Source organism: Homarus americanus, unplaced genomic scaffold (genome assembly GCF_018991925.1).
Source record: "Homarus americanus isolate GMGI-L3 unplaced genomic scaffold, GMGI_Hamer_2.0 scaffold34360, whole genome shotgun sequence".
NCBI lineage: Eukaryota > Metazoa > Arthropoda > Malacostraca > Decapoda > Nephropidae > Homarus > Homarus americanus.
This window is the reverse complement of record NW_024739403.1, coordinates 6624488-6649652: the sequence shown is the minus strand read 5'-3', so window position 1 is coordinate 6649652 and position 25165 is coordinate 6624488. Positions and strand designations below refer to the sequence as shown.

Genomic DNA, 25165 nt, shown 5'->3' with positions numbered 1-25165 from the left:
AAATTTCATTCGATTTTATTTATTATTCAATTTGTTACTGAAATGAACATTTACATCTACAAGAAATAGAATATAAAACTACCACTTCAAACGGAAATAATAATTACAACCATATTATAATTCACATATAAAAATAACCACGATAATACTAATAACGAGGTCAAACAACTTTACATATAATTGGAACACAAATATTATATCATCTTTGTTGTTATAGGGAATCTTAGTGGTTATATTAGTTAAGTGCAGTGCTGATTATTGTCTCACTAGTGCAGTAGTCGAAGTCAGAGCACTTAAGTCTTCCTCAACAACACTGAAGACCAGGCGAGTCACTAAGAGTCCAGAGGAGTCACAAACAGGTCAGGTGAGTCACAAACAGGTCAGGTGAGTCACTAAAAGGCCAGGTGAGTCACAAACAGGTCAGGTGAGTCACAAACAGGTCAGGTGAGTCACTAAGAAGCCAGGTGAGCTATTAATAGGTCAGGGGAGTTATTAATGTGTCAGGTAAATCACTAACAGGTCAGGTGAGTCACAAACAGGTCAGGGGAGTTATTAACAGGTCAAGTGAGTGATTAATAGATCAAGCGAGTCACTAATAGGCCAGGCGAGTAATTAATAGGTCAGGTGAGTTATTGGTATGTTATTCGCACTATAGTATATTAGCTGATGACTCACAACCAACTGACTCACAAAGATGACTCGGTGCTTTCCTCCTCCTGCGTGGATGAGTCAATGTCAAAAACTGAAAATAAAAAGTTAAAGGAATAATTAAGTTCATTGCCAGCTGGATGGATGGATAATTAGACAGATAGATGGATAATTAGATATATCGTGTGACAGATCAACAGACAGTTTGGATGGATGGATGGATGAATGGATAGATGGATGGATGGATGGATGAATTGATAGATGGATGAATTGATAGATGGATGAATTGATAGATGGATGAATGGATGGATGGATGGATGAATGGATAGATGGATGGATGGATGGATGGATGGATATTACTCAAAAAAGATTAATGTTAAACAGTAAAAAACAAAAACAAAAAATGGCTGTGAAATTACCGGCGAGGCTTCCACGATAGGTTAATTAACGAGACACTGCAGTGTACCTGTGGCACTGGTCTACCTGTGGCACTCACCTTCGGACTCGTGAGGGTCGCCGACATCTATTCTTGCCAACCAGCCCTGTCCCGTTATGTTGCCGTTGCCTGTTACATAACGTAGCGCCATCTTGTTGCTTGGAGCGAAGTGTAATGCCACGTTCTCCTGTGTGAGGGGAAAGAAGATTATTAAACACACACAATCTTCACGACACAGAGGCAGGAGTTCCTCTATCTATCTTCATTAGGGGATGGTATAACACTCACCTGGCCACACAAAGTGATCACTAGTGGGGTGTCGCCGGTAGCAGTGACGTCATACACCTCAAGGAAGGTATTATTGCAGCCATCAGATCCACCGAAGTCCGTTGATCCTGAAGAGTATCAACACTTACTGTAGTAACAATAATAGTAATAGTAGTAGTGGTGGTAGTAGAAGTAATTAAGTAGTAGTAGTAGTAATTAAGTAATGGTTCACGACCACCACAAAATTTATTAATGAGACTTACGGAATCTGAGAAGGATATGGACATCTGGGGTGGTGCTCAGGCTGAACATGCAGTCTAGCCCTGGAGACGCTGGACCAGGGTACCCGGGGCTGGTCACATAGCCCCATCTTCTGAAGAAAAGGGCACCGCCGCATCCACCACCTGCCAGTAATGAACCAAAATGAATATATATTACGAATATTCAGCGCGTCTTATATATATATATATATATATATATATATATATATATATATATATATATATATATATATATATATATATATATATATATATATATATATATATATATATATATATATATATATATATATATATATATATATATATATATATATATATATAAACCTGCTATAACTTTCACTTAGGTAATATTCACAGAATGTGTAACATGTGCAAGATTTTGGTGACTTATTGTCTGTGATCAATATTTCTAAAAACAGTGAAGATAATTTACTTAACAGTCAAATGAAACGAGAGAGAGCAAGTAGGTATAAATGCTGGAGATCTTACTCTGGGTAGAGGTCGCATAGTTTAACCGGAAGTAGTCCCAGCTGCTAGGTCTGAATTCGAGATGTAGGGAGTTGCTTGTCGAGAAGACGGGCGCTGGGAGACTGTAGCCACACGCATGCAGTAAGAGAGTAGCTGAAGAATCAGCACCGTCAAACACCTGTAACAGAAAATACTCATATACTGACAGGTAATTTGATCATGGTATAATACCAGTACCTCCCTAGTGAAATCTCAGAACCACTTAATATGTATACATCATTACAAAAGAACTTATCCACGTACTGTATTATTTATACATATAAAACTGAAACATTTAGATCACATTAATGTATAATGCATACATACAACGGAAACATTCAGAATCCATCTATGCACACCCCATTTTCATATAAACCACCACGAGCTCACCTTCAGAGATCTGTCGTCCGAACAACCCTGGCCGTGGGAAGTCGAGGTCGCGAAGCCACTAAAGTACAGGTTAATGAAGCTGCCCGCCGGCGCGACAAAGGTGGAGAAGCAACTTGATCTTCTACGTGAGAAGACGTTCCCTGATGACCCGTTGTAGGTCCTGTTGCAAGCTGTGAGGGATGGTGAGGTGAGGCGAGGAAGAGGAGTAGGGGAAGAAAAGAAAAAAGTTAATTTGATCCAGTTATGCAATTCTTTATGGCAAGTCAAGTGCAACTACAGGTATCGACACACACACACACACACACACCATTGTAAAAATTATCAATAACTTGTAATAGACCAATGTATTCACTCCCAGTAAACACTACTCCTTGCACGGTCACTATGTTGAAATGCACTGTAGTTTGAGCTTTTCCCCATCTAGTTATTATATATCTTATTTATATCACTTATGTTACTTGTATATTTTTTGTAATTCGAAACCCATTCCCCAAATATGTAACTGTATATTTTCAGCCTTCTGGCTGCCAAGTTCTTTCAATAAACCGTTAATTATTATTATTGTTATTATTTACACACACACACACACACACTTTGAAATAGGCTTAGATACAAGAATTTTGCAATAACAAAGAGGATTTCAATTACGTATCCAAATACAGTAAATATATTGTATTTAAAAAAAAAGTGCACATACTAGTAAGGTGTCGAATATAGGGACATATTTTTTTCGAAATAATAATGCGCGTTGAAGTACATAAACTTTGAAACAACAAGGATAAACAAAACCCACAGATATAAGTATAGGTACATAGATTTCTAAGTGACGATACTGAATAAGATCAGATACGAAATGCGAGTAATGTACAGTACACAAGTAGACAACAGCGCATACATACAGTATATAGGGAGAGAAGGACGGCACCAACTCACTTCCAAGAGAATAGCGAATCCGGAAGCCTTGGGCGACAGTTTCTCCATCACTAACGAAGCGAAGTTCCATGGCATTGGTGGTTGAGAAGATGTTGTGAGGGATGGTGGTGCCGCAGTAAGCATGGGCCAGCTTGTTAGACTGTGAACAAAAAGAGGTTGGAAGTGTGTGTGTGTGTGTGTGTGTGTGTGTGTGTATTGGGTGTTTTACATAATCCCCTGATGTTTGTGTTTACAGCGTTCACCCCCCCTTGCCTTTGAGGCTTGTGTTTACAGACATTAAGAGGGCTGACTGTAAACACAAACAACAAGGAAGGACTTTGCAAACACAAACATCAAGGAAGGGCTCTGTAAACACACAAACATCATGGAGGAACAATATCACAAAGGTGCGACACGACACAAGGTACAAGAGCACACAGGTACACTCACAAACCACCACCACCGAAGCTATACTAACCAGCCAGTAGACACGTCGGCCTCCAATGTTGTGTGTATATCGAGAATTTCCCGGCATGATTTGAAAAGAACTCGACTCATTCTGTGGAGATAGAAAATGTCAAATTATGGACTCTCTCTCTCTCTCTCTCTCTCTCTTCCATATCAACGTGCATGTAGGCAAGACTCGATACACCTAATTTTGAGATGTCAATGCATATCTTCAAGTATATTTAAAGTTAGGTGTGTTTGATAGGAGAAAAACAATACATTGAAATTACATAAAAAAAATCAAATCGACGAGTTATAATTGAAGGTATTGAAGGAAAACAGCTTGAGAGGGTCACCTGCATTCTTAACCAATTAGGAGTTTAATGCTCACCGGGTCATAGTCAGATACATAGAGCCGATCCTTGACGCATTTCAGAGATGACTCAAGTCTCAGATCCTCAACCTCAATTTCGATGTCCTGGTCCTCGGGCGCCGTGATGACCCACTTGCAGCGGGTACTAACGGGATATTGATAAGGATATCCTGGGGTCTGAATCACCTGGGATTCATTCGTGGCTTGTAGACCTGACACCCCACATGGATCTGGGTCACGACAAGGTCATGGAAGAGAGAGAGAGGTCAGACGTTACAGGAGAAAGTTAGAATCGTTCAAGTTGATTTTTAAAGATTCAAACGAACCTAATATAGCCTGAGCCAAACGTAACGTAACCTAACCTAGCCTATTCTAACCTAACTTGACCCAGCTTAACTTAACCTAACTAAATTTAATGTAACCTAACCTATCAAACCAACCTAACCAAACCAAACTTAACCGAAGTTAGCCAAATATTTTAACCTAACCTAAATGAGTCAAATCTATACTAACCTAACCTATCTTAACCTAACTTAACCAAATCTAACGTAATCTAACCAAAGCAAACTTTACTAAACCTAAACCAACCCAACCTAGCTTAACTCAAACTAATCTAACAATCTAACTTAGTTAAGGTAACATAACCGAACAAAATCTACACAAACTTAATCTAACTTAACCTAAGACTGGTCGCCTTACGTGGGGTGTTGGTGAGAGTGGCAGTGAAGCCGACTCGCTGGTTGACACTGTCAGTGAGGAGTCGGACGAACATTACATCGGACGAAGAGGAGACGGTAGGGGGAGAAGTTGAAGCATTGCAGAACACACCGATCAGCGGCGAAGCAATAGATGGCCCGTCCCTAACCTGTGTGCAAGAGAAATGAAAGCTCATACAGAGATAGAGAGACTTTATCATTATGCCAGGCAGGAATAATAATAACGTTGACTCACAAACACCATTTCAATCTGTGAATAAATACCATCATAAGGGCAGGACTTGGTATCGTAAGGGCAGGAGTTGGTATCGTAAGGGCAGGACATAACACCATAAAATTACGTACCTCTACACTATCGTAAGGACAAGGTATTGTATCGTTGGCTCCCGGAGGCTCCAGATCCAGCCTGGTGAAGTTTAACGTCACCACATGATTTGGTTGGCCTCTCACCAGCCACTGACAGTCCAACATGGGCTCATAGTTACCTGTCGAGAAAAATGTTTAGCGAGTCACCTTATACTCAGGTACACAAAGTAACTTGGTCCAATGGGCCCCAATACAAGACTAAGTTCGAATGGGTCTCGTATCTAATAGACTCGAATTCAAAGAAATCCCAAGTTCTAAAAGGGTCTTATGCAAATTGGCCCAATCTTAATGGACCCCAGTCCAGGTAGGCCCCCTTCGCAATAGTCCAGAAACCTCACGGGCGTGGTGGGGAATGGGTCCAATCATAATGAGACCTCGGTGCATGATTAGGTTAGATTATGTTGGGATGCTATTAGAACTGGTGTTTATTAAGACCGGGGCGCCCCATGTTGGAACTGGGGCGCATTTGGCGAGATGGAAGGTTCCTAGAGATAAGCATCAAGCATCAGCAGAATATCAGACACGAGGAAACATGACAAGGGTACAGAGAAAGACATGAATTATGAGTTTACATCATTTGTTGCTTAGAAGACATTAATAAACATACCAACAAAGATGTATCAGACATAAAAACACATACTGATGTCTTTCACAACAGGAGGAAACTGAAGGGTACTTTCCCTTACCATCACTATTGAAGTCGAGGGAACGGATGGTCTGAGACGCCCCCTCGTATGAGATATTGACGTTGCTACCACAGGCTGCAACAAACATATATTATCTACTTAGAGGAAGAACCATTATTAATCTTACATTTATAGGATCACCTGAAGATTAATCCCATAGATTTAAAAAGTAAACTGAAATTAGTGGGTTCCTTCAGTTAATCTCCCTTAGAAATCTCATCATTAGTTCATCCTGTGGAGTGTTCTCATATACAACCTAGTTCTTAAATCCCACAGAGTACTGAGTGTCCTGAGATTTCTTCATATCAACTTGCCTCATATGTCGCATGAACAATTCAATTTGGAGATATTCCTGTAATACATAATATATAATGTAGCTCCACATCATATTACCGTTGGAAACTAAAGCACTATATGTTTACCTACTGTAAGTGAACTCCAAGGCTACTGTCACGACCTAATGTAAGTGAACTCCAAGGCTACTGTCACGACTTAATGTAAGTAAACTCCAAGGCTACTGTCACGATCTAATGTAAATTAACTCCAAGGCTACTGTCACGACCTAACGTAAGTGAACTCCAAGGCTACTGTCACGACCTACCATAAGAGAATTCCAAAGCAATCTTGAGTCCCTGTCCGGTAACACTGTGGTCGGTTGTGAACTGCACCGTGGCCTCTTGCTCTTGAGTCACAACAGTTGGCAGCGACTCCGTGTGGTCCCCGCAAAAGCGTCTCAGCAGCTTCTCTTCCTGTGTTGTATGACCATTGTAAATGCTGAGTTTGTCGTAATGGCATCGCCTTGATGGCTCCACGTCAAGCATTTGGAATCTGTTTGAGTGGGTTGAAGTGGTATTAGCACGGTACACTAGGTATAGTACACAGTATTCAGGGGATATGTTACTGTTGTTCTCTGTCTCTCTTGTCGTAACATAGGTACTTACTTGAAATGCGGAACCTTGCCGGACGGGGCCGTAATGTACCAAGTGCAGGCCATGTGGTTATGATAAGTTGGTCTCGTAGGCAGTTCAATGATCCCTGGAGCGGTCATGTTGCCTCCACAGCCTATTGTAAGTAAAAAATGACGTCATCGCGACGTAATGGCTCATCTGGATCGGAAATGCTCTCTCTCTCTCTCTCTCTCTCTCTCTCTCTCTCTCTCAAGAATGATACTTCTACGCTACTCCTTTAAAAAACAAAACAAAAACAATAACAACCAACCGACCTGAGACGCTGTAGTTAGCCACGAAGCCTGTCATCTGTACCGAGTAATCTGAACGGAAGCGAAGGACCGTTGTACCTCGAGTCGTCAACACATTCGGAGGCTCGTTTCGACCACAGTAAGGCCCCATTGTTGTGGTCAATCGTCTCGGCCTAAAGTAACTCAAACTTCCGTAGCTCACCACCTCCAGCGAGTCGAACATGCAGTTAGTACCAGCTGGGAGAAAAAGATTAGTTTGGAGTACTTGGATAATATCTTGGAGTAGAAAAATCAGTTTAGACTATTAAATGTTCGTTTGGAGTATTTTATATATATATATATATATATATATATATATATATATATATATATATATATATATATATATATATATATATATATAAAAGTCTGGAGTACTAGAGAGAAGTCTGGAGTATTATATATAAGTCTGGAGTACTAGAGATAAGTCTAGAGTATTATATATAAGTCTGGAGTACTAGAGATAAGTCTGGAGTATTATATATAAGTCTGGAGTACTAGAGATAAGTCTGGCGTATTATATATGTCTGGAGTATTAGATATAAGTCTGGAGTATTATATATGTCTGGAGTATTAGATATAAGTCTGGGGTATTATATATAAGTCTGGAGTATTATATATAAGTCTGGAGTACTAGAGATAAGTCTGGCGTATTATATATGTCTGGAGTATTAGATATAAGTCTGGGGTATTATATATAAGTCTGGAGTATTATATATAAGTCTGGAGTACTAGAGATAATCTGGAGTACTAGAAATAAGTCTGGAGAATTATATACAAGTCTGGAGTATTATATATAAGTCTGGAGTATTATATATAAGTCTGGAGAATTATGTACAAGTCTGGAGTATTGTATATAAGTCTGGAGTATTGTATATAAGTCTGGAGTATTAGATATAATTCTTGAGTATTATATATATATACAAGTTTCAAGAATTAGAGATAAGTTTGAATCATCAGAGAAGTAATTTAGAGTATAATAAGTCATTTATTCAGAATTTCCGATTATCGTATCTGTAAAAAACAAATAATATTATATACAGGAGGTCAACCATCCATTCAATATCCAGCGTATAAATGAGAAAGTCATTAAAGCCTTACGCTCCATGACGAAAGAGAAGAAGTGAATGGTGACGAACTGTTGCGGTGATGCCAGGATCCGAAATTCGCAATTGGTGTTTGGCGGATACACATCGGGGTGACCAGGTGACACGATATAGCCAGTGGGATTGGTGTAGTTCCTGCCGCAGTGGGTCACCCAAGAGACCTGAGGAACGTCCAATAACCATCAAATACAGTTTAGGTGTTAGGGTGTTTTATGGTGTTAGGGTGTTTTATGGTGTTAGGGTGTTTTATGGTGTTAGGGTGTTTTATGGTGTTAGGGTGTTTTATGGTGTTAGGGTGTTTTATGGTGTTAGGGTGTTTTATGTTTTAGGGTGTTTAGGTGTTAGGGTGTTTTATGGTGTTAGGGTGTTTTATGGTGTTAGGGTGTTTTATGGTGTTAGGGTGTTTTATGGTGTTAGGGTGTTTTATGGTGTTAGGGTGTTTTATGGTGTTAGGGTGTTTTATGGTGTTAGGGTGTTTTATGGTGTTTGGGTGTTTTATGGTGTTTGGGTGTTTTATGGTGTTTGGGTGTTTTATGGTGTTTGGGTGTTTTATGGTGTTTGGGTGTTTTATGGTGTTAGGGTGTTTTATGGTGTTAGGGTGTTTTATGGTGTTAGGGTGTTTTATGGTGTTAGGGTGTTTTATGGTGTTAGGGTGTTTTATGGTGTTAGGGTTTATAATGTTAGAATTGTTTTATGGTGTTAGGGTGTTTTATGGTGTTAGGGTGTTTATGGAGTGTTAGGGTGTTTTATGGTGTTAGGGTGTTTATGGTGTTCAGGGTGTTTTATGGTGTTCAGGTGTTTTATGGTGTTAGGTGTTTTTATGAATTGTTAGGAATTGTTTTTATAGTGTTAGAAGATGTTTTTATATGGTGTTAGATGTTTTATAGTATTGGAGTATTTTTTATGGTGTTAGGAGTGTTTTATGGTGTTAGGGTGTTTTTATGGTGTTAGGGTGTTTTATGGTGTTAGGGTGTTTTATGGTGTTGGTGCTTTATGGTGTTAGGGTGTTTATGGTGTTAGGGTGTTTTATGGTGTTAGGGTGTTTTATGGTGTTAGGAGTGTTTTATGGTGTTAGGGTGTTTATGGTGTTGAGGTGTTTTATGGTGTTAGGGTGTTTTATGGTGTTAGGGTGTTTTATAGGGTGTTTTATAGTGTTAGGGTGTTTTATGGTGTTAGGGTGTTTTGTAATTGTTAGGGTGTTTATAGTGTTAGGGTGTTTTATGGTGTTAGGAGTGTTTTATGGTGTTAGGGTGTTTTATAGTGTTAGGGTGTTTTATAGTGTTAGGGTGTTTTATGGTGTTAGGGTGTTTTATGGTGTTAGGGTGTTTTATGGTGTTAGGGTGTTTTATGGTGTTAGGGTGTTTTATGGTGTTAGGGTGTTTTATGGTGTTAGGGTGTTTTATGGTGTTAGGGTGTTTTATGGTGTTTGGGTGTTTTATGGTGTTTGGGTGTTTTATGGTGTTTGGGTGTTTTATGGTGTTTGGGTGTTTTATGGTGTTTGGGTGTTTTATGGTGTTAGGGTGTTTTATGGTGTTAGGGTGTTTTATGGTGTTAGGGTGTTTTATGGTGTTAGGGTGTTTTATGGTGTTAGGGTGTTTTATGGTGTTAGGGTGTTTTATGGTGTTAGGGTGTTTTATGGTGTTTGGGTGTTTTATGGTGTTAGGGTGTTTTATGGTGTTAGGGTGTTTTATGGTGTTAGGGTGTTTTATGGTGTTAGGGTGTTTTATGGTGTTAGGGTGTTTTATGGTGTTAGGGTGTTTTATGGTGTTAGGGTGTTTTATGGTGTTAGGGTGTTTTATAGTTGTATGATATGGACACGAAGTAGTACCTTAAGCTGTGTATACTTATATTACTCTTATTAATTATGTATAGTAAAGTATTACAGAACATGTATTAATTCTATGTAATATTCCCATTTATTGTGCACCATGTTATGTAAATAAATTATCATATTTATACTTTATGTATTCAGCTTGTGAATGCTGGCATCTGTACATCCAAGCGCGCAGTAATACATAGAGTGAAGACAGTCAGTCCTTGTAGTGCGGAAGCGAGCTTCTTGGTCCCTCTGTATATATATCTCCCGTACGAGAATAAGAACCTACTTTTAAGATAACAAGTGTTTGTGTATACCTTCAGTAGTATAGAACATTTTGGAAGTATCAAGACGAACGTCAGAATAGTGTCGAGGCATTATTTCTTGATTGGTCATAAATGATTTTAGATATAATCTAAAAATCTTATGATAGTAAACGACGTCTAAAAGGAAACAGCCAAGTTTACCAGATACGAATTATTTTCCATTGAATTACAGCATTAATGACAAAAAGTTATCCCTATTAGACAAACACTTCAATTGCTTTTTAAGTCTTAACCGGTGATTATCTCCATTTAGCGTGACACACACACACACACACACACACACTACATGCTTGACCACTCCTGCTAATTTCCATTCCCCTAGTCCAGTGGTTCTCAACCTGGGGGCCATGGCCCCCAAGGGAGCCACGGCAAGAATTTAGGGGAGCCACGGCGAGCTGTTATAAATTGTACGTTTCCAAATAATGTTGGGAATCTGAATTAAACAAAACTTGTATTACTTATTTTGACTTGACAGAAGAGAATTTTCATTCTTGTTTTGTCATTTTGTTTAATCATAACGACAATACAATTTTAATATTTACAAACTCTGGTGCTATTTTTTTTTTTTACGGATTATTTAAGATTTCACAGGTCCAGTCCCTGTCTGTGTGAGAGGCGCTGGACTGAGCTGCTGAACTGACTTGTTCAGTACTGTCGGTGTCATCCCTTTGAAAGTGGTGATAGGGCAGAATGATCTCAGTCTGGCCTGGGATACCATCATGAAAACAGTGGAGTGTATTGTCTCTGAACTATATATTGTGTTTGAGCTTGACTCAAGCATAATATACTCCGTAATTGGTGTTACTTATTTTGTTTCATAATTCATGTGGTCGCTGCTTTACGTGGGTGAAATATTTGTACACTTCCTTTATTATTATTTCCTTATTTATTGGTGCCATTGTTGTTCATACTCATTTTTTACTTATATAATCCTACCATTTTTAGTGCTAAATTGGTATGACTCACTATTTTTCTCATTCTTCCAAGTTGGGCAGTGCTTGTCAAAGGAGGCGTGTTCTTGCTTACAGGAAGTACGCTTCAGCTTGCTAGCTCGATTGTGAATGTTTACCTGTATGCATGTTTGTGTATGACTGTATGTGTGCTTTATGTTTGAGTGCATGGGCGTGTTATGTATGTGAATGTGTGTGTATGTTTGCCATTCTAACTCTTGTCCTATTTATCTGTCCTTCTTTATCATTCTTTAGTCTTTATCACTTGTCTGTTTGTCTGTTCTGGGAGAAAAATGAAGGAGGCCACGAGGATGTTGAAAATTCCTCAAGGGGGGAATGGAGTGAAAAAGGTTGAGAACCACTGCCCTAGTCCCTCTCCCCGACCCATCCTCACCACCGGGATATCAACATAATCAAAAGTGATAATTTCGTTTCTGAACGAAGTGGGATCGGTGTTAAACAGTGATGAACAGTGTTTAAGCCAGTGAATTCAGCACTAGACAGTACCAGTGAGAGCCGTGACCCACCAGTGAGATAAGCACCCCTGGGAATTGGCCACCGTCTTCTGACCAGGCGGTGTTAATCAGTCCACACTGGGAACAACCATGGGTCGGCTTTACACCCCACGATAACAACACCACTTAGAGACTGCGGTACTGTGACTCCACCCCACACCACCCTGTGTCTCTATGACCACCCTACTACTGTGTCTCCATGGAGGATAGAGTAAGTAATACCTATTTTCAAGAAGGGATATAGATCACTATCCTCTAACTACCGTCCAATCAGTTTAACATCAATTGAAGGCATATTCTTTTCTGCTGTTTTCGAATCAGTGGACGAGGGACACGACTATGATGTGGTATATCTTGACTTTAGTAAAGCCTTCGACAGAGTCCATCACGAAAGACTAATACGAAAAGTGGAGGCTCATGGAATTGGAGGAGATATTCTTAAATGGCTTAGGGCGTGGTTACAGGACAGGAAATAGCGAGTAAGTATTAACGGCACTAAATCTGATGGGAGTAACGTCACTAGTGGAGTACCCCAAGGCTCAGTACTTGGACCATTATTATTTATTATATACATAAACGACATAGATATCGGCGTAGACAGCAACGTAAGTAAATTTTCTGATGACACTAAAATAGGGCGTGTATTAAATCTGATATGACTCCTACACGAAGCTCTAAACAAATTTTTCGAATGGTCTGAAAAATGGCAGATGAAATTTAATGTGGACAAATGTAAAGTACTTAGTCTAGGAGATGTAAACAGAGAAACAAGATATCAGATGAACTACTATGTTATAGAGAAATCCGACTGTGAGAAAGATTTAGGAGTAATGATAAGTAGGGATCTTAAGCTTAGTAAACAATGTGTATTTGCTCAAAAGAGGCTAACAAAGTACTTGGGTTCATACAAAAGAGTGTTAGTTACAAGACTAGCGAGGTCATCCTAAAACTATATCTTGCGCTTGTGAGACCTGACTTGGATTACGCAGTTCAGGACTGGTCACCGTACTACAGAATGGATAAAGAATCCCTAGAAAGAATTCAGAGGAGTATGACAAGACTAATCCCGGGCATTAGAAACCTTGAGGACAGACAGGTTAAAGCATCTTAATCTGCACTCCCTCGAGAGACGTAGAGTGTGGGGCGATTTGGTCGAGGTGTATAAATGGAAGTCAGGGCTAAACAAAGGTGATATAACAAAGGTACTCAAACTATCCAACCAGGAGCGAACTCGTAACAATGGTTTTAAATTAGACTAATTTATATTTAGGTGCGAAATAGGTAAACATTGGTTTGGAAATATAGTAATGGATGAGTGTATCAAGTTACCAAACATCATCATTAACTCGAATACGCTGGATAGCTTCAAACATAGGTTGGATGGATATCTGAGCGCTAGGGGTTGGGTGTAAATAGGACTACTCAGTATGGGCCAATAGGCCCGCTGCAGTTTCCTCCATTCTTATGTTCTTAAGTTAAAACCCATGGAAGAGAAGGAAGAAATCAAAAGTGTAAGCTGGCTCAAGTGGTGCTCCGAACTGAACGAGCACACCTCCCTCGGCAAAATGTGGGCCCAGATCCGAAGGGCATCTGGGAAGGCAACACCACCACCACCACCAACCCATCCCAACCCAGAAGAGGAAGCCGAGAGACTTGCAAAACTGTTCTCTGACCGAGCAGCAACGAAAAACGTCCCGAGACATGCGGAGGAGACACAACGGCGTCTGCGACAGGTCAGACTCCAGATGCCCGAAGATGCATGCAACAGTGAAGATGAAACCGATAGACCCTTCAACCAGCAAGAACTCCAGAAGTCGATAAAACGAAGCAAGGACACAGCACCAGGGGCCGACAGGATAACCTACTCCATGCTTACCCATGCCGGAGGAGCCGGACACGAGGCTTTGCTACAAGTCATCAATACTTCGTGGACAGCAGAAAGACTTCCACCGGAATGGAAGAAGGCAGATATACAGCTCATTCCGAAGCCCAGAGAACCAGACAAACTGAGACCCATCTCCCTTCTCAGCTGCATAGCGAAGACGGGGAAAAGAATGGCTCTCAACAGACTCAAGTGGAAAGTAGGCAGCCCACACCCTCACATTTTTGCTTACACCGAGAACACCGGCACAGGCAACAACATCGCCGAGATACTCAGCACAGTGGACAATAAACCAGCTTTGGTGGTCATCCTCGACCTGGAGAAGGCCTTCGAACTAGCAAATCCACTGGCCATTTTAACGACGCTCGCAGAAAAAGGTGTCAAAGGAAGGTTGCTGGGGTGGATCCGGAACTACCTCACTCAGAGAGAAGCAAGAGTACGCTTTCAGGGAGCTACAGGGTCCATGAAAACGGAACCCCACAAGGAGGCATCCTCAGTCCAACGCTGTTCAATGTCCTGATGGAAAATCTAGTCAGACTTCCTTTCAGACAAACAGCCAAGCTTCTCTGCTATGCAGACGACTTACAGCTCATAGTAAGAGGAGCAAACAGACTAGCCAACACGCAACACGCACTCCAAATTGTAGAGGAGGAGTGCAACAGACTTGGACTCAAGATAAATCCAGCCAAGTCGAAAGCGATGGCCATCTGCACAGACACACCAGACAAGATGCTCTCCATACAAAACTCGCCGGTAGTCTGGACCAACACCCACCAGTGTCTTGGAATCTGGTTCGACCAGAAACTCACTTTCAAGCCGCAACTCGAGTATCTCGGGCACAGGACGAAGAGCAGACACAATATAATGAGGTCGCTCACCAGCACAACCGCAGGAGCGAACCTTCATGTGCTCAAAGCCTACTACACGGCCGCCATCAGATCGCTGGTAGATTACAGTGCTCCATTAGTCATTGGACTGAGAGAAGACCAGATAGCTAAGCTAGAAGTTATCCAAAATAATGCTCTCAGGACCATGCTCGGAGCACCCATGTGGACCAGAATTTGCAATTTGCAAATGGAAACTGAACTACCACCCCTGGCAGTACGAGTCAAGCAGGTGACAGCCGGGCTCCTCGCCAAAATCTGTAGATCAGATAAGCCCATAGCTGCCAAAACGCGAATCAGTGCCTCCCTCCACCTCGATCACAGAGTGCGAGGGGCCACCTGGTCGCACGAGGCAAGCGAGGTCATCCGACACCTGCAAGCAGAAACACTCGTCAAGAACAACCAAGACACACGAGACAATGGTTACGTTGTTCCTCCACCATGGAGCCCTCCACCAGCCACATCCAAAATTACCGAACTACGTGATAGCAAAGCCAACCTCCAGAAGGAGGACCTCAAAAGAATAACTCTGGAAGCCATAGCCACCGAGACACCGGCTGATGCAGCATCGTACTTCACAGACGGCTCGGTGGACCCAAAGCATCATACATCCGGAGCGGCCTTCTACACCCAAGGTCAGACTCTCCTATGGAGACTTTCTAATGACTGCTCCACCCTACAAACAGAGTTGGTAGCAATCTCAAAGGCCCTACAACACGCGGCAACACAACACAACAAGTCCATCATAATTCACACGGACTCGAAAACGGCCATGCAGGCGCTGCAACACAGTCAACCAAGAGGAAACGTCCACATCATAACCTCGATCCTCGCACAGCTACAGGACTTCCAAAGACAAAATCGCCCAGTCGTCTTACACTGGATTCCCAGTCATGTAGGGATCGGGGGAAACGACGTGGCAGACGAAGCAGCCAAGGCAGCCACATGTTCTAGAAGCGTACACATTCAAGTTCCAGCAAGCGTGCAACAGATCAAGAATCACCTCAGAAAAACTACCAAGCTCCTCGTCCAAAAGAGCTTCCTTCACGCATTCAACTCTGGTTCCCAATCAGCCAAATGGTACCTGGCGGCCACAAAAGGGGAACCACCTTTCGCGGACAAGAAACCACCAAGACAAACCCAAGTTAGCCTTCATCGACTACGACTAGGGTACAAGTGCTCCTGGCAGATGATCGGAAATGTCGTCAGGGAATGCACCTACTGTCAGGAGCCAGCGGCCAACCCACTGGAACACTATCTCCTCGACTGAGAAGTCACACAAAGTCTCCGAAACAGAATTCAAAACTTCCAAGAAGAACACACACCAGCGGCCACTCTAACCCGAAAGGCCCAAACAAACCACATTCACCACCTTCTCCGGGTCATCACACGATACCCACCACCCAGATAGCTTAGGAAGTATCCTCCCCCAGCAAGTGCGGACCCCAGTTCCGGGGCCTCGCCACTCCGAAACTGACCACGTCCAAGAGTGGGGGTTGGTGGTAAGCGCTCACTGACCGAGGGTCCGCTCACACTTGCAACCTGCAGTATCCTTTCCGATCTGCAGGTAGGACAACCTCAAAATCCTAAATCCGGTCTGGCTGCTCCAGGAGCTCCAGCCGGAACCACCAAACGGGCCGCCTACAGGCAAAGGCCCGTGTCGGACTACGGTCCGACAATCTCAACAACAACAACGAGTCACTACAGAACGAAAACACCGCAACACCCCGTGTTCGTCATGACCACGTAAGGTCCTTCGTATCAACATTTACGGACGAGTTACTGGACCACGTGGCCTACGTGACCTCACACAGTAGGGCAAGAGACCAGCCTGGCCCATCAACTGTAAACTATAATTTGTAAGTTCAATTCATGTTCCTTCTCCTTTTAGTAATGAAAGCTTTTGTTAAACACCTACCCCATGTCTTTGTATGTAATAAGTAATTTCTGTTCAATGTATATTTTCAGCTTTCGGGCTGCTGAACTTTTTTCAATAAACAGTTAATTTTTATTAAAACACACACCTTTCGTGAAAATGTTAGAATAGAGAATTCTCAATTTCCACCATGAAGTCAACAGTACTACAGTATTTTGAGACCTAGAGCATACCTTGAAGCTCACCTAACGTACAGTATCTTTGAGCCTATGAAAGCACCTTTGAAACTTATGAAAGATATAACTATGAAGACTATTATTAAAACATACTTTAAAATTTACGTAACATACATTTGAAACCTCTTAAAGGCCTAATGATGAATCCTTATTAGATCATACCTTGAAGCCTTTGCCCTGCACTGCGTCATTGCTGTGGAAAAGGAGCTTTATTCGACTGCCTGTGGAGGTGACAGGGAGAGGAGCCTGTTTCCCACACAACTTGTTCTGTCCAAACCACATCGTCGGAGTGTGAGGGCCGCTGTTATTAGACTGGAACACCTGCAAGTGGGGTGGTGAATCGTGGTACTGTACTGGATAGATTAAAAGTGTAATAATGGGCAAATAGATATGATAATGATGATGCTATTTATTACTATGGTTTTCATCGTTATAATTATCATTATTATTATTATTGTTATTTTTATCGTTATTATTGTCACTCACCTGCACATAGTCGTTCTCACAGTTGCTGCTGGTCTCCACATCGAAGCGGTCAACAAAGGCAACAACTACGTGGTAACCAGCAGGTAGGTCGATCTCCCATTCACACTCAGTATTAGCGGGGTAATCCTGGGGAAACTGTTGACTGGATAAGTTCCCCGTCATCCCGTGGAACACACCTCCGCATCCTGAAGTGGTGAAATATTGAGGCTCGTATGGAGATGGATTATTTAGCCAGAAAAATACAGGTACAGTACAGTGCAAAGTAAGCGATATCAACAACATTGGTATGGCTGAACCTTTTGAGTGTTGCAGCTCTCTGGAACACACACACACACACACACACACACACACACACACATGACCTATCCCCTGTCGCAATACCCATGATCTAAAATAAATAATGGAAACCCCTCGAAATCGAGGATGGCCGGCCCAAGGGCCACCTAGGCGTGAATTTGTTTAAGGTGTAGAAGCTGTCGCCAACACAACAACCACACCTTAAGTTAACGAGTTGCAGGACAACTCGCCAACTGCACTGGCTAACCATTACCCCGGAATACGATCCGCAAATCGATTAACATCCAGGTTCTCAATTACTGCTGGGTAGACAGAGGCAAATGGCGTAAGAAACTTGCTCCTAGTTTCACCCTGCCCAGGGATCGAACCCGGGTCCGTTCGCTACCCCCTATCACACCACCATATCACCTACCTCTAGTGTGCCTGGAGGCAACGGCCCTGAATCCCTGATCATTATCGGAGTCATCAGTGTGGAACTCAATCAGGAGGTTGTTCGTCATGGAGCGGAGATGTTCAGGTCTGGTGGTCCCTGTGTAGTGGCCTAGCAGAGGAGATGTGAACCTGGGCCCGTTGTGTATGGCCACGTAGTCATGGTGGTATGAGTCCTCCAGTCGGAAGTTGGTAAACTCCAACTGCAAACAAAAAGCAGTGTTCAATGTTTACTCTTGAGCTGTTAAGAGTTTGCTCATTTATTCTCAAGTTGTTAAAAGTCCATTGGCAGTTCTGTGAAACTCTAGCTCTAGACAAACATCCTGTACAACTTGAAACACACACACACACACAGAACAAGCCACAACACAATACAGCCTTACATCGATCTGTTCCCCGTCACCGTAGTTCAGGAGCCAGGCACAATGCACGTTGTTGGAGTAGTGAGCCGGGTACCTGGGCGATGTGAGCACGTTCTGAGGACCATGCAAGGTACCACCACACTGTCCAAGCCCGTAAGTGAGGTTCCATCCAGTAGCGTTGATCGAGGAGTCCGTCTGTAGAATGAGAGGGGGCTTAGTTAGTCTGAAGATGATTTAAAAGGAAAAGTCGCAGAAGCCTTTTTAGGAGTGGGAGAGTTGATACGAATAATTTTAGGAGGATGAAACAGTATGCAGAACTTTAAAACAATAGTTTTAGGGAAAAGAAAGGAATTTGATTGTATGATTTTTGGTCATATGCTCAAGGAAGTTAACTTTATATGAGAGAGAGAGAGAGAGAGAGAGAGAGAGAGAGAGAGACTTACGATGAAGGAGATCTTGAGTGTCTGGTAAGGAACAATGATGGGGGCCAGATTGTGTTCGTTGCAGACCCTTTGTATCTTCTCCACTTCTCCCTCGATGTTCTCTGTAGGGTGAAGAGGGAGAGTTAGGGTGAAGAGGGAGAGTTAGCGTGAAGAGGGAGGGTTAAGTTAGCTTAGGTTAGATGAGTTTAGGTTAGATTAAGTTAGGTTAGGTTAGCTCAGGATAGCTTAAACTGGCATTCACAAGAGCAACACAACCCTACGTTAACTTGGTTTAGCATAGGTTAGGCTATGTGTTGTTCTACGTACGTCACCTGTTCGGAGTAACACAAATTAGATGACTATCAATTAACGAAGAAGGTCAAGGACAACAAAAGCCTTGTACACTGACGGAGAAAAAACAGGAGGAGGAAGATTTACCTCCCTGTATGAGGACGTAATCAAAGCAGTGGCTCTCCAGGTGTAGGAAGGTGAAGGTGACGACGAAGGAGGAGTTCTCGGGATGAGGATTGGTCAGGGTCCACACGCAGTAGAGGCTGTGGTTATAGGAGCTGCTGTGAAGCCCCGGGGAGGCCAATTGTCCGCTGATGGAGGGTAACTCACCACCACACTCTGAGAAACACAAAAAATTCGTCAGTTCGGTGTCTGATTGTGTTTTCATTGGTTATTTTCGTCAGTTAGAGGTCTGAGTGTTTTCTTAGTGGTACTTGCCACTAAATACCCACTGCTACTAAACAACTCACCTTGAATAAACACCGAGAAATCTTAAGAGCGACTATAAACGACTTATCTGCGAGTCATCCGAAAAAAAATGATTCGCCCAACTAGAACCAAATAAGTGTAAGGACAACTAAAGACTCAATGAATCGTCAAGAATCAATGGACGACTCAACTAAGCCCCAAGAAAGCATAAGAAACGACTTGACTCACCCTGGGGGTCGTCGGAGGTCCATTGTGCCCTAAACCCTCTGGCTTGGGTGTGACCTTGAGTCTTAAAGGTCACCCTCATGACGTTCATGCTGGAGTTTAAAGTGTCGACTCCGCCAGGCTGTCAAATTCAGATTAGGATTTAGATTTCAGCTTTAGAAAAAAAATCAGATAAGGGTTTAAGTAGATTTCAAATTTAGATAAGATTCAGATTAAGAGTCTAATTCGTAGTTCAGTAATATATTAGATTTTAATCACTGTAATATAACACAATCATCTTATATATTACTATGAATGAAAGTGTTCTTTACTTGAAAAATATTACTAATAAAAATATCATTAACTTGCCTGTAACCGTAAATGTAAGTATCATTAATTTGTAGTTTGCTGTAAATATATGTAGTTTGAAGGTAAGTGCCAGTAACATGTAAAATACTGTGTACGTAAGTACCATTAAACTTATAATTTATGGTAAAAAGAAGTGACACTAAATAGCACCGGGTTCTAGTTACGTGTCACCTACAAGATGAAACAAGAACTAGGCACTTGTTAGAGGAATAAACATTGTCTAATTTGTGTTTCATCCGCTAGGTGACCCGCTAGTGCAAATTAGCATTTTGTAAATACAGTACTTATAAACAGAGTTAGAAATGAGACTTATAACCTATCAACTTGCAAATGGCTGTCAAAAGAGGTAAGGTGAATTAGGAAATGAAATGTAAATGCATTCACTTTAAAAATAATGTACCATCGACTTACCAAAATGTTACTGCATATGTATCGTCCCGTTAAAACAGGCGAGTGAACTTCCGGGCCATTCCGGATCTGTGAAAAAAGTCTTATAAGTCACAACGAAAAATGAAAAAAAAAACAGATGAATCGTTGTACCTGAGAATGAGAGATAGAGAGACAAGCTGTGAGTTATAGTAAGTGATTGGTGTTGTAAAGAGAGAGTGTGGGAAGCTGGTAGCAAGAAAACAGCGAGAGACTTTTTAACAGAGGAAAGTTATCTATCACTATGTCAGTCAGGAAAGGTGTATAGAGACCCTCACCTGGAATATATAAATTAACTAAATTACACACGCACACACACACACACACACACACATACACACACACACACAGCATTCCCAACACCACAACACAACACACAGTACATAACACCATAACACACACCACAAAACATCCAATACAACAACACGAAATTCCCAACGCAACACAACACGAAATTCCCAACACAATACAACACGAAATTCCCAACACAACACAATACAACACAACATTCACCACAACACAGCACAACATGCCCAACAACACAACATTCCCAACAACAACAACAACATTCCCAACAACACAACACAACATTCCCAACAACAACACAACATTCCCAACAACACAACACGTCATCCCATCGTCACTCACCGCAATAAAATCTGGGCAATAGTGATACACATCGTCGGTAAATGCGTAGTTCATCTGGGCACTCGGGATATCTAAGTCAAGGAAACGAAGCTGCACTCTTTTGCCCGCAGGAACTCTGATGACCCAATCACAAATCCTCCTACTGGGGTATCCATGGGGGTAACCTGGTGATCTAATCTCTCCCTCTATCCCGGTCACCTCACCTCCACACTCTGATCATAAGAGACAGGCCAGTCAGATTACTATTATTATTATTATTAGTATTATTATTATTATTCATAAATTTGGTAATTTATGAATAGCTATGGGTGATAGTTTCGTTAGCTAAATATAAAAGAGAGAGAGAGAGAGAGAGAGAGAGAGAGAGAGAGAGAGAGAGAGAAAAACACACACGTACCCTCTTGACTGCTGTTGAACATGATACGGACACCTTTGCTGTTGGCTGGGTTGTCTCCTCCCCTGAAGGATATAAAGGCGATATTGGAGGCCGTATTGACGGGTTCCACCAACTCCCCTGAGCTACAGTACGTCCCCAGTATCTCTCCTGTACGGAAACAATGGAGAATCATGAACTGGTACTGCTTGTGTGAATATCATACTAAACTAACACCACCACTCAGCAACTACACTCAGGTACCTCAATTATCATTATTATCTCACCAGTTGCATTTTCGTCTCGTATCTGGAGTCGGGCTCGTGGTTGGGTGCAGTTATCAGAGAGGGAGTAGATGTCCACGTCCAGCATATGTAGCGAGACGTAGTGACCCAGGGGCGCCACAATCCTCCAGGTGCAGTTCAGGTCATGAGCATAGGGACCCGGGAAGCCAGGTGTGCTCAGGTAGCCTCCGTCTATAGCGTTGTAGGATCCTCCACACGTATCTTAGAGAAAGAAGAGGAGGGTGAGGTGTGTGTGTGTAATAATAATAATAATAATAATAATAATAATAATAATAATAATTAACGGTTTATTGAAAGAGCTTGGCAGCCAGAAGGCTGAAAATATACAGTTACATATTTGGGGAATAGGTTTCGAATTACAAATAATATACAAGTAACACAAGTGATACAAATAAGATATATAATAACTAGATGGGGAAAAGCTCAAACTACAGTTCATTTCAACATAGTGACAGTGCAAGGAGTAGTGTTTACTGGGAGTGAATACACTGGTTTATTACAAGTTATTGATAATTTTACAATGGTTGGGACTGGGCTGTTCTTATAGCGATCAGTTCACGGTGGGCTGGATGCGGTTGTGGTGTCGAACAGCAATTCTCGGGCTAGGGATCTCAGGTGGTAGTAGGAGCCGGTGTCGAGGATGGTGTAGAAGCTTCTTACCAAATTTGCAGATGAGGTCGTGGTGATGGTCAGTGAGAGTCGAAAGGGTCAGTGTGTTGAGCGCTTCTTGATATGTGGAGTAGGAAGGGGAGAGAATAATCTTGCATGCCCTCTTTTGCACTTTTTCTAGGTGTTTACGTTGTGTGGCATTTAGGGAGGAAGACCAGGTGGGGGAGGCATAGGTGAGCTTGGGAAGTATGAATGTTGTGTAAACACTGAGGAGCTCGGGTGCAGGAACTCCGAGGGACTTGAGTCGGCGGAGGAGGTGGAGACGGAAACTGGAGGATTTGACAACTTCACTGACGTGTGGTTTCCAATTTAGTGTGTGTGTGTGTGTGTGTGTGTGTGTGTGTGTGTGTGTGTGTGTGTGTCCCGTAGATATCTGGGTATGAGAGGCGAGGTATGTGTTTGTATCTGTGAGTTCATGTATTTACCACTAGAGAATTTAACTAATAAAACTTAATTACATGTCGGCTAAAATAATAGTCTATTGGCGCGCTTCTCTAGTCGCTAAATTGCACACCTCCTCTTACTAATGAACCGACGTAAGCGCGGGAAGAAAGTACAATAGTTAAGTACCGAAACATCTATGTATTTATTTCAGTGACTTAGATACTTCCGTAATATATCAAGAGAATCAGATAGGGTGGAAGTGTATATTAAAGTACTCAAATATGTTCAAGTATACGTGAGGAAGAGATGGAGATAGAGTAACCCACTAGCTACTGATTGAGAAGTTAAAAGTTTTGTATGTCTAAGTTATACACACATCACTACAAGTCAGTATATAGACTTCACGACCGCGTCACATGTATACATATACTAAAAATTCTTACAGCGTATACATACCCCTTCAGAATCTTACCTATGGTGGCGTCGGCCTGGAAACCTGGATGGTGTTCGGTGATGTTGTTGTAGTAGCGGACGTAGATAGCACTGCCGGTGGTGTGTACGGTGCCAGGGTTGATGGTGCCGCAGAACTTATCCAGCAGCGGTGGGGAGATGATGGTTCCTCCGTCCCTCACCTCTATGAACGCCTGGTCACAGCTGCCACTGTTGAAGTAATGATGATTCTAATACTTTTATAATAATGATAATAATAATAATAATAATAATAATAATAATAATAAACATGTCTACTACTATCACCATCATCGAACAGATCACAGTAGCTCAGTGGCATCATTCACATCCCGCTTTTTTGGGTTCAATTAAAACATCACAGGACACAATTTAATTTAAAAATGTTAAATAAAGTGATCCTTAGCAAATTCACATGTCTAGAGTTTCAGGAGCGATAAATCTGGACAATATTGACCACAAATACTAATAATTGAACTTGTCTGAGGTCTTCTTTTGATATATCTTGTTATAATAAAATCCATTTCATTATTGTCATTATGGTCGTACTTACAAAAGATTTGGTATGGTAAAGGTGTCGTCGAAGTGAAGTGAAATGGTCTTCTCCGAGGGGGCGAGGATGGTCCAGGAGCACTCGGTGTAAGGGTTTGGGGAGTTGGGGAAGTTCGGGGAGTGTATGGTGAGCCTGGGCAGGTCAGCTGTGAGGCGGTGCTGACCTCCACACGTGGCCGCTTGTTCATAATAACGTAGCTTAAAACCCTAGGCAGATACAGTGACGTCAGTACTCATACGACCAGAAGAAAATAATAATATTAATTAATACCAAAAAAATGATGACAAAAACGAGCCTGTGTGTGTGTGTGTCAGTCAGTGCAACAGCCTTGAACAGAACTGAACCTTTATCGGCACACTAAAGGGTCCCGTGGGGGGAGGGGGGGGGGGGGGTTATGTAGGTTCAGTATTACTTTTTCGATTTAGGTAAAGAACGTTGGGGGAAGAGTGCCGGGACCCATACTAAAAAGTGATAGTGTAGAAATTATAGATGTAGTGTAGAGAATAGTGTATAGTATAATATTGTAGTTACTGCAGTGTAGATGATAGTTTAGTTGATGTAGTGTAGATGATAGTGTATTCACGGCTTAGGCTGTGAGTTGCTCCCCCAAAACAAATCCAACAACGTCGGCTTCCCCAGCTACTGCTACTTCTAATAATAAATAATAATAATAATACTAACAAAACTGGACGCTGAAGGCATTAATAATCTTCACTTTGCCCAAATAGAAAAAGAAAATATGTCATAAGAGAGGCCGTTTGTTTACCTTCTCATGAATGGAGTTATCTGTGACGAATCTCAGCAGGAGAATATTAGAAGAGCTCTCCCCTATCTGTGGGGTAGATAGCCCGCAAAACTTGCCTGCGCCCAGGAATGGTGACGATTGTGTTCCTCCATTCCGGATCTGTCGGCGGGAAGGAGTGTGGTGGTTAGTCATTGGTGGAGCTGTTTTAAGAGTGGTCAATGATTGGTAGAGGCGTCTTTAGGAGTGCTTAATGATTGGTGGACAGTTTCAGGGGTTGTCAGTGATTGGTGGAGAGTTTCGAGGGTGGTCAGTGATTGGAGGAGGAATATGTATATTGATGGAGGTTCTGTATGAGTGATCAGTGATGGTTGGGAGGTTTTAGCAGTGGCCAGTCATGGGTGGAGGTTTCGCAGGAGTGGTTTAAACTTTGAAGATTGTTATTGAA

General features: G+C 41.9%; 1 protein-coding gene across 1 annotated transcript in view; it reads right to left on the bottom strand.

Annotated features, from left to right (window-relative positions):
• Positions 1-25165, bottom strand: part of LOC121874624 (cubilin-like) — a 57118-nt gene continuing 31953 nt past the window's right edge. Inside the window, exons 42-71 of the mRNA XM_042378853.1 lie at positions 24742-24879; positions 23976-24181; positions 23427-23614; positions 21884-22102; positions 21621-21767; positions 21224-21435; positions 20561-20626; positions 19805-19922; positions 19295-19486; positions 18878-18978; positions 18456-18629; positions 18056-18275; positions 17347-17531; positions 17023-17181; positions 8371-8536; positions 7255-7467; positions 6974-7094; positions 6634-6860; positions 6033-6107; positions 5326-5465; positions 4964-5129; positions 4283-4494; positions 3923-4003; positions 3466-3604; positions 2533-2702; positions 2125-2281; positions 1615-1755; positions 1373-1479; positions 1145-1271; positions 1-742 (exon numbers count right to left, since the gene is read on the bottom strand). Of these exons, the coding sequence (XP_042234787.1) occupies positions 687-742; positions 1145-1271; positions 1373-1479; positions 1615-1755; positions 2125-2281; positions 2533-2702; positions 3466-3604; positions 3923-4003; positions 4283-4494; positions 4964-5129; positions 5326-5465; positions 6033-6107; positions 6634-6860; positions 6974-7094; positions 7255-7467; positions 8371-8536; positions 17023-17181; positions 17347-17531; positions 18056-18275; positions 18456-18629; positions 18878-18978; positions 19295-19486; positions 19805-19922; positions 20561-20626; positions 21224-21435; positions 21621-21767; positions 21884-22102; positions 23427-23614; positions 23976-24181; positions 24742-24879 (4623 nt within the window). The 3' untranslated portion in view covers positions 1-686. The remainder of the gene's footprint in view (positions 743-1144; positions 1272-1372; positions 1480-1614; positions 1756-2124; positions 2282-2532; positions 2703-3465; positions 3605-3922; positions 4004-4282; positions 4495-4963; positions 5130-5325; positions 5466-6032; positions 6108-6633; positions 6861-6973; positions 7095-7254; positions 7468-8370; positions 8537-17022; positions 17182-17346; positions 17532-18055; positions 18276-18455; positions 18630-18877; positions 18979-19294; positions 19487-19804; positions 19923-20560; positions 20627-21223; positions 21436-21620; positions 21768-21883; positions 22103-23426; positions 23615-23975; positions 24182-24741; positions 24880-25165) is intronic.